Below are 10,469 nucleotides of genomic sequence, written 5' to 3' on the forward strand. Positions count from 1 at the left end.
TAATAAGAAAATATACAGTTACCTAAATAAACTCACCCAAACCAATACCACTGTTTTCAAGCAGGTAGCTAAGGTGGTCAAACATGGCTCTTTGATTTTGCCGACTGATTCTACAGAAGTAGCATAGGAAACGACAGCAGTTGGTCACCATTTTGGGGAAACGGATTTCCTTAAATAAAAATAATAGAATATCTGGTGTTAGTCATTCCTGAAAACTGATCATTATGAAGAATGCAACTATTAGGATTCATTTAATATTGCGGTTCAAATACCAGTAGTGTCCAATAACTAGTGAAACGCAGGAACTCAATCACACAGCAGCTTTATATACTACACTGAATACTTATCAGGCATCTCTTTAGCACAGGACTGTCAGGACTGTACAGCACTTTGCCATTAAATACATTCTTTCATAATATTCAAGCCGGTAATTTTGCAAGTTTAATCCCCTCTGCACATTCTAGGGACTTTTTCAGTTAGACAGGTCCGATTCAAGTTTAAAGGACGGTCATTTTTTAACATCTATATGTAATACCAGAACCGCTCAAACTGGGAAAGGTAACAGCTCCACTTCAAGATGTTCCTGATTAGCTAAATTTGCATCCTCCAACCATGTCCTAGGGGCTTTTGTTAACCAAACATGCCGGAAGTCCCATCAAGTCCCATCTCAGTGGGGATGTTCCGACCTAACCCTATAATTACCTTGGATTCACCTCCACCAAGCACATTCACCATGACTTCCATTACAGTCTCATGCATTCCCAAAGCTCGCATCAAGTTGGGGTGCTGGTAAAAGACCTTGTTGTTCATGATGTTTCTAGATAAGGGAAAAAAATAAACAGTGTCAACCAGTTTCCTAATTTATAGAGCTATTAATGAATAAAGTAAAATAGTGGCTCTTCAAAATTTTAGGCTGCATTCACACATAGCATTTGCCGTTCCCGCGCGTTTTTTCGCATGGAAGACCGTGCGGGACGAAAACGCTAATGTTTTTTAATCCGCGCAGATGCTGCTCGTTTGCGGCTATTAAATAGCCATGAACGTGCGGAATCCGCTGGATTATCGCACTTGCACCATTGTGTAATTTGTGTAATGTTTTGTGTTTGGATCGCCTCAGTGCGTATCCGTACAGCCGAAAATACGCGGTGAGCCGCTCAGGTGTGAATGGAGCCTAAAGCTCATATATACAGTAGAATTCTTTTAGTTGTTTCAAGGAAATGTTGCTCACTCTAAGCAAAGGTCTATGTATATATAATGGTAACAATTTTTTCCATTAAGGCTCCACCACTACTATCAATAACCATGCTGTGCTAATAGTATTGATAAAGCTAAAATAAGGGTGCATTATGGGAGACTGTCCGTTTTATTTGTAATGCTACAACAGTCAAGGCCGGATTTACCATTAGGTACAGTAGGTCTGTGTCTAAAGGCCACAGACACAAAGAGGCAACTTTTTCCTATGTTTACTGTACATACAGTACATTCATCTTAAAGAAGAACTCCAGGATTTTTTTTAACTTAACCCTTGCAGTGGGGCTACCCCTGCACTGCAAGGGTTAAGTGCTCGTTTGTGTCTAGGGGCTAAAATAACAAAATTTTGCTCCCAGAAGCTCCGAGCTGGCCAGCTGTTATGGCGCTCCCTACAGCCCGTCTCTCCCTTCCTGCAGCATTGAAATCTTCTTTAGCACTCTCACATCTATACACTGTGTATAGAACATGATGATTTACGGGACCTTAGATCGATGCAGAGGAGGGGGAGAGACACAAGAAGGACCGGTCTAAGAAGAAACCAGCTCGGATTTTCGTGTGAGTCTAACTTTTCTTTTTTAACCTAGACACAAACGAGCTCGTAACCCTTGCAGTGGGGCTATCCCTGCACTGCAAGGGTTAATAAACAAGTTCTGGAGTTCTTCTTGAAGTCTCCTATTTATAAATTGTCATTATGTGTTCCTTTGGGTTCCTAAGTATATGGGACTACAGGTACAAGTGTCAGAAATTAGGCCCTGACAATAGTATTCTATTACCCCAAAATAAAGAGTGAGCAGAAAAAAAGGAAATGGCTAAATCACTGCATGTTATGCTGCATCAGTACTGACCCGATACTCTGGATCATCAAGTTCTCTTCCTCTGGTCCCATCTGCACAATGAGCAGTGAGCGAATCTGCCCAAGGCTCTCCAGAAGGTTCATAGTGTCCTCTACGGATACAGCATTGATAGTGTAGGCTTTGGGCATTGCTCTGATAAGTTCCCCAAGCCCATCATACTGACGGTGCAGCAGGCTGAACATCACCCGGACCAGCTCAGGGTTCTGAACAAAAGACTCCTGGGCCCAGTGCACCATGGTGTGAGAGATGAGCTCTTGCAAGGTGGCTGTGAGGAGAGAAACAGAAAGTAAATTACCATAGAGGAATTTATCAAAACAGAGGTGGTTAACATAAAGAGAACACAGTACACTTCAGAAATCAAACATGTCTTCTATCCCTAAATAATGACACTTTAATCATAAAAAAAAAGATAACTCATTTTTTTACAGGGTATCCAGTAGCATCTGTACTGAAAGTTTAAATCAGATCTAATCACCTACAGTTACAGCATTGCAGGCATGTCATGACTAATTGTGTCCATATTACAGACAGTCGTAAGTTTTTGTAGACTGAAACATGATGTAGAACAGAACTTGAAAGAGAGACAACTCTAACCAATAGTAGGAGCAACAAAATTAAAGGAGAACTATTACATGAGTGATTTCCACTCACGTCATAGTTCTAAGCCGACCTGTGACAATGAGACTGTCACAGGTCGGCTCAGTAGATCGGGAGGTGAGGGAAAACATACCGGGTTCCCTCACCTCTCGATCCTGTCACGGCTCTCTGCCGTGACAGGTGGAGGGGCTGGATTCCCCTCTCCCCGCTCCGATCTGCCAGCGCTGACTGGCAGAACGGACGGGGGAGGGGGCGGGTACAGCTGGCTCTGCCTCTAGATAGGCAGAGCCAGCTGTCACTCACGCAGCTGGGCGCATCCCGTCATCTAAGTCGGGATCCGCTCCAGGTGCGGCGTCTCAGTATACCGCGAGCTGTAGCTCGCGGTATACTGAGCTTAGGGTGACGGGAGGATGCTAGTTTGTGTCCTTCCGTTACCCCAAGGAGAACTATGGGGAAAAACACTGACCCCATAGTTCTCCTTTAAGGACAAAAAGTCCCAGGAGAGATCCGAGTTTAGTATTTATATTACAATGCTATGGATAGCTACATTTTAGGTGAATAAGAACAAGTTCGATACTCACATAGATAGGTTGCGAGAGATCCCCGTTTGGGGATATCAGGCAATCCAAACGGCAAAAAAGGTGTACAGTGAATATTTCTGTCCCTGCGCAGGATGGTCGCTCTCGATGCTCGTCAGGGTGGAGTTCGGATGATCCAGAGCTTAGCAGCTAGAAGAACCTGATGTGTACTGGAGAGACGAGACAAGAATGCCCCCAAAAAAGTAGGTGCAAGACAGCAGAGGCGCCGAGATGAAAGAAATTAAGTGACTGTGTTTCTTCAAATTATGTAAGGTTACACACGCCAGGAGCCTCTACCACTTATCTTAAAGTGTCTCATCACACCTTTCTGAAGAAGTGGCCAACTCAGAGCCATGAAACACGTTGAGACGGTGTAGTTATGTGTATGTTTCATGGAATAAAAGTCTAATTTGAAGAAACACAGTCACTTAATTTCTTCCATCCGGGCGCTTCTGCTGTCTTGCACCTACCTTTTTGGGGGGGGCATTCTTGTCTAGTCTCTCTAGAACAGAACTTGTTCCTTACAATTGGGCATCCTCAAACAAAAGGCATATTGGGTTAGTAGTAGGTATGCACCAATACCAGTTTTTCGGTATTGAGTATGAGTATCAATATTTAACTTTCTGTACTTGCGGATACCGAGTACCGATACCGGAAATTCCGCTAGCATGGAGCCGGTTTCCCAGGCAATCAAGAAGCCGGGCAGCGGGTAATGACAGCCAGCCAATCAGCATCAAGCTGGCCAAACAGCATCGGGCCAACTTCCTGTCCAATCAGGAGGCCGACTGCTCCAGGTTCTGTCACGGCACTGCCGGTCAGAGGAAATGTCCCTCTGCCCGGAAGTTCTGGTATCGGAGGTGTGTATCTGAGCATTTGGGCAAGTACGAGCACTTGCCCAAATATGCGGTATCGGCACAGATACAGATACTAGTAACGGTATCGTTGCCTCCCTAGTTAGTAGCCATTTATTAGCACAACGGGGAAAGGGATCAGCATAGGATAAATACAAAGATAAAATAAAAAAGCATTTTATTTGAAAAATTGTAGCTGTTAAATATACCCAATGATTGAGCAAAGTAATTGTCATTTATTTAGGGTTTACATATACTTTCCAGTAAAATGGAGTCCAAAAGTGCAATGAAGGAAAGGGGAGGTTTGTTCTAGAAGACACGTTTACATGTACTTTAACAACAAGTTGTGGGCTGCTAAACCAAGCAAGACAGTCAAAATACAATAGGCCAAGTGCCATCTGTAATTACTTACTAGGTTTAGGTTCCTCCCCCTCTTCGGGCTCAGGGTCTGGTTCCTTCTTCTTGCCACGTAGACTTTTTATTTTCTCCACTAAACTCAAGAGACGTCTGGTCAGGCTGGTTTCTTCCTGCTCTTCCTCTTCCTCTCCCTCAATATGAACCCCTAAGGAAAACATGTTTGAAAGAATAGCCCAAAAGCTTCTAATACTGCTCTAAAAATTACATAGTTCAAAATATTTTGGATGGTGAATTATTTTTTTTTGCAATCAAAAACATACTGAAGACAGCAGAAAAGATAACAGACTTCAAAAGTTGTCCAATGCCCAAAATGGCGGCACAGCAGCTAAGTGCTTATTCATTTACATTGAAACTCTACCACACTCTCACTCAGTATACTGTACATTAGACTTGGTTTGCGTCAGAGGAGATTACATCAGCTCCACTGGAGCAAGGACTAATGTGAATGGTTCAAAGCTCTTTGGGAAAATGCTGCAGAAATATATGTCTACACCATATAAATTGATTGAATAAATAATAATAATAATAAGCAAAGGGTCATATTTCTGCAAGAGGCTCGTGAATTAATTCTGAAGGGTTAGAGGGGAAACATTATTCCAGGGCTCTCTTACCACAATGTGCCAAAAGATCACTGTGAAACTCGTTGAGCTCATCCCGGATTTCTTCCGGCACAGGACATTCCTCCTCTGGAACATTCTTGAAGTTGACTAGCATGTTAATCTGAAAAGGACATCATATTACATGTGAAAGGCTGTGCATGGGCAATACCTCTTAGGAATGACTTAAGTATTATTATCACAAAAATATAGTGTTTTTAAAAATGTAATTATGGCAATAAAAACATTGTAACTTAATGAAGGGAGGGGGGGACTGGGATGCTGCATTGTAGTCTGTGTTCACACAGAGGGCAGCCAACATCTGTGAAAGCTGGAGTGACCTACTCTAGTATGTGACTGTATACAGCCTGTCCTTTCTGAGTTTCTTTCTCTATATTAGCACAGATGCAGATGAATGCTACATAGAAAAGTCATAAAAATGTTCTGTAGGAAATCAGTGCCCCAATGTATTTACCCATTTGTCACCGGCTTACTGGCTTTATATTCACATGTACCATTTCAATATTTGTAACAAAATTAATAGATAGAATTGAATATTTAGTGTGAACATTACTTTATATTTAAGTTTGTTTTAACTTTTCTTTCTCTAAGAGAGTGTTAATCAAACATTGCTATGCCTTTGTAATATATTTTTCCATTCTAAGTGGTTAGAATCAACTAGTTGAGCTAATTTAGTTAAATAAGGTACATCACCCAAAACTGATACTGAAGTAATGGGTGAATAATGGACAGACTGGTTTCTCATTTATTTTACACACTGTAGAGGTGGAATTTCCATACCTGACCTGCCGTATCCCAATCTCCTCCTGCAGTAAGGGGAATCTCTCTGCTCCATTCTCCATAGTATTAGTTATAAATGCAGACAAAAAGTGAGGCTTTCTCATAATATTGGATGGCAGGTAAATGGCCCTGAGAACTAGTACTAAAATATTGCCACACTAGTCATCAGAGACAAAAGTGGTATAATATATAATCGCTACAGAAGCTAGTTTACAACTTAATGCTATTAAAATGACCCTACCATTCCAACCTACAGCTATCCAAAATGTTCTAAAACTGCCTCCCTGAAACCATGGTATCCATGACCCTACCATTCCACCTACAGCTATCCAAAATGTTCTAAAACTGCTTCTCTAAAACCATGGTATCCATGACCCTACCATTCCAACCTGCAGCTATCCAAAATGTTCTAAAACTGCCTCCCTGAAACCATGGTATCCATGACCCTACCATTCAAACCTGCAGCTATCCAAAATGTTCTAAAACTGCCTCCCTGAAACCATGGTATCCATGACCCTACCATTCCACCTACAGCTATCCAAAATGTTCTAAAACTGCTTCTCTAAAACCATGGTATCCATGACCCTACCATTCCAACCTGCAGCTATCCAAAATGTTCTAAAACTGCCTCCCTGAAACCATGGTATCCATGACCCTACCATTCAAACCTGCAGCTATCCAAAATGTTCTAAAACTGCCTCCCTGAAACCATGGTATCCATGACCCTACCATTCCAACCTGCAGCTATCCAAAATGTTCTAAATACACCATATAAATTGATTGAATAAATAATAATAATAATAAGCAAAGGGTCATATTTCTGCAAGAGGCTCGTGAATTAATTCTGAAGGGTTAGAGGGGAAACATTATTCCAGGGCTCTCTTACCACAATGTGCCAAAAGATCACTGTGAAACTCGTTGAGCTCATCCCGGATTTCTTCCGGCACAGGACATTCCTCCTCTGGAACATTCTTGAAGTTGACTAGCATGTTAATCTGAAAAGGACATCATATTACATGTGAAAGGCTGTGCATGGGCAATACCTCTTAGGAATGACTTAAGTATTATTATCACAAAAATATAGTGTTTTTAAAAATGTAATTATGGCAATAAAAACATTGTAACTTAATGAAGGGAGGGGGGGACTGGGATGCTGCATTGTAGTCTGTGTTCACACAGAGGGCAGCCAACATCTGTGAAAGCTGGAGTGACCTACTCTAGTATGTGACTGTATACAGCCTGTCCTTTCTGAGTTTCTTTCTCTATATTAGCACAGATGCAGATGAATGCTACATAGAAAAGTCATAAAAATGTTCTGTAGGAAATCAGTGCCCCAATGTATTTACCCATTTGTCACCGGCTTACTGGCTTTATATTCACATGTACCATTTCAATATTTGTAACAAAATTAATAGATAGAATTGAATATTTAGTGTGAACATTACTTTATATTTAAGTTTGTTTTAACTTTTCTTTCTCTAAGAGAGTGTTAATCAAACATTGCTATGCCTTTGTAATATATTTTTCCATTCTAAGTGGTTAGAATCAACTAGTTGAGCTAATTTAGTTAAATAAGGTACATCACCCAAAACTGATACTGAAGTAATGGGTGAATAATGGACAGACTGGTTTCTCATTTATTTTACACACTGTAGAGGTGGAATTTCCATACCTGACCTGCCGTATCCCAATCTCCTCCTGCAGTAAGGGGAATCTCTCTGCTCCATTCTCCATAGTATTAGTTATAAATGCAGACAAAAAGTGAGGCTTTCTCATAATATTGGATGGCAGGTAAATGGCCCTGAGAACTAGTACTAAAATATTGCCACACTAGTCATCAGAGACAAAAGTGGTATAATATATAATCGCTACAGAAGCTAGTTTACAACTTAATGCTATTAAAATGACCCTACCATTCCAACCTACAGCTATCCAAAATGTTCTAAAACTGCCTCCCTGAAACCATGGTATCCATGACCCTACCATTCCAACCTGCAGCTATCCAAAATGTTCTAAAACTGCCTCCCTGAAACCATGGTATCCATGACCCTACCATTCCAACCTGCAGCTATCCAAAATGTTCTAATACTGCCTCCCTGAAACCATGGTATCCATGACCCTACCATTCCAACCTGCAGCTATCCAAAATGTTCTAATACTGCCTCCCTGAAACCATAATATCTATGGCATCCCTGGGGGAGTTATGTGAGCAGATATGAATCTTCAAAGACATTAAATAAAGACATGCAGGAAAGACTCACCTGTTCTTGTGGAGGGGAACGGAATTCTCTGGTTCTTCGCGCTGTCTCTGCTGCAGACATGGTGAATGCTTGCATCAGTTCTTTGTAACGCTTCCTCTGATTGGTTTGCAAGCTATCCATATGGCGCTCAGAAAAGGCAATGATGGCTTCAACCCGATGCTGCAGTTCTCGGTCACAGAAATACTGCAGCAGGTTACACATCTGTGGAAGAGGAGAATAATGGCTAAGGCAGACTTTCCAAACTTTTGTTGCTTATTTTTATGCACTGTCATAATGACCTCTGCTCTCTCAAAGTTCTGCTATTCACAATCCAAAGCTGAATGTTTTCGGGCTTCATGTAGCACCCAAAGTTCATTTGCACTTGATAATCCTGCCTCTTAAATCTCAGCTCAGTTTGTCCTTGATATTTTATTTGTATGCAATGCTTTTACTCTTTGCTATGCAGGGTCACCTTTGAGGAAATCAGAATACAAGACATTGCCCTCGGCAGACAGGTCATTGGAGCCTGTAAAAGCAGACACTTGCAGATCATTATATAGTTTAATGTGCTCTATCTAATACTTGACAGCCATCACCAGAATCTGCTTCTTTTGTCAATAATAAATAGATCCACTCTCTACTGCCAAGTGTCAAGCACTAAAAAGACCAAGGTAAAAAATGAAGACTGGAAGAATCCTGCGTTTAAAGGCTTCTTAGGGTCCTGTAGTCCCTGCGGCAGATTTTCAACATACAACAGAGAGTGTACACATCCCAAACTTTACAGGTGGTACAGTACTTTTTGTAGCCTTTATATCTGAGAGCAGCTGATCAACGGAAAGCTGAATATATATGAAACTAAAAAACAGTCCTACCTGCAACTTCACAGACTCAGGCAGCTTCATTTGCAGTAAGCCTTCCTCCATGCCCTCCTCTTCGACTTCATCCTCTCCAGCTTCAACTGCTTTCTCTTCTCCTTCAGTCCTTTCCTGTTCTTCTCCCTCTTCAGCTCCCTCCTCAGCAACTTTTTCAGTAGCCTCTTCTTCTGCACCCTCCTTTCCACCTTCTTCAGTTTTTTCCTCTTCTTCTGCTGGCTCCTCTTCAGAAAACACATTCGGTTCAATCATCTTTAGGATGTGTCTTACATCATCATCCTGAAACACACCCATGATTAAAAGGGTGGAGATAAGCTTTAGGACTGGTACAAACTGGAATTCCACACTTCCTCCAACAGGATCCCTGGTATGTTGTCCACCATCCAGCACTGCTTCTGTCAACATGCCAACAGCTTTGGTCTTGAGGATATCCAGTGGGATGAATGGACTGTGTTGGTAAAGTTCACTAATAGTGCTAACAAAGCAGGTATGAGAAAAATGTAGCTCTGGTCTAAGACATGTACTCATACCAACACCAGGAAGCCCATGCTTTTTTATTTCATTGGGGAAAAGTTTGATACTCTTTGTCTGGTCGGTCATAGGGACGATAAACTCGCTGTTCATGGTCATACGACCTCTCTTGGCTGATTCCAAGTGGATGCTGATAAGGAGGTCATAGAAGCCACTCCGAAGAAGACCTGACAGGTGGTTACTCTCAATAGTATAAAGCAACTGAGATTCATCAACATGGCTGGTCAGGGCATGAGCCACACGATTATTTCCCAAAGCGCAGACTGAACAGTACAGCTTAAGGGTGTGATAGTGGAACTTCAGCAAATCCAAACGTTCCGACAACTCCAAGATATCAATACACCTACAAGGAACAAAATAGTAAACTTTACTGGTTAAGCATTTTTATTGGGGTTATTATGCTATTGGATTTCAAGGACTACAACTTGACAAACAAAATGAAGCCTTAATGGAGATCCAAAGTCCCAGCAGCTTTAACCTTAATAGTCTATGTAATCTGTCCCATGCAAAGAATTTTCCTACTTAAAGCTGTCGGATAATAATAGGGCTCTGGGATCCTCACCTTTGTGGGGTTCTACCAAGCCCACTAAGGCAGCTACATTAGTCACTGCTAGTGCAAGCCTGGCTTAAAGCGACATTCTCATTTTGACAAAAGAGGCATAAAGTGCAGCTAACTAGAGGTGCCATCAAATACCCACAATAGCTTGCTGGCCATATGCCGGGCTTTTCTCACTGTAAAGTCTGTCAGCATTTCCTTGTTAAGTTAAAGATTGTCCACCCTCTCTGCATCCCACACATACCTAATTGCCCTGAGCAAGCTTATCGCAGTGAAGGGCCAATAGGAATTAATGGGGGGGGGGGGGGGAAGGAAACCCATTTTC

General features: G+C 41.7%; 1 protein-coding gene across 1 annotated transcript in view; it reads right to left on the reverse strand.

Moving 5' to 3' along the window:
• RYR1 (ryanodine receptor 1) overlaps positions 1–10,469 on the reverse strand; it is a 178,615-nt gene that overhangs the window by 92,855 nt on the left and 75,291 nt on the right. Inside the window, exons 36-42 of the mRNA XM_018555990.1 lie at positions 9,058–9,931; positions 8,207–8,407; positions 6,832–6,940; positions 4,544–4,693; positions 2,097–2,370; positions 703–817; positions 37–169 (exon numbers count right to left, since the gene is read on the reverse strand). Coding sequence (XP_018411492.1) covers positions 37–169; positions 703–817; positions 2,097–2,370; positions 4,544–4,693; positions 6,832–6,940; positions 8,207–8,407; positions 9,058–9,931 — 1,856 coding nt within the window. The remainder of the gene's footprint in view (positions 1–36; positions 170–702; positions 818–2,096; positions 2,371–4,543; positions 4,694–6,831; positions 6,941–8,206; positions 8,408–9,057; positions 9,932–10,469) is intronic.

The sequence above is a fragment of the Nanorana parkeri genome, unplaced genomic scaffold (genome assembly GCF_000935625.1).
Source record: "Nanorana parkeri isolate BGI_ZX_2015 unplaced genomic scaffold, ASM93562v1 scaffold221, whole genome shotgun sequence".
NCBI lineage: Eukaryota > Metazoa > Chordata > Amphibia > Anura > Dicroglossidae > Nanorana > Nanorana parkeri.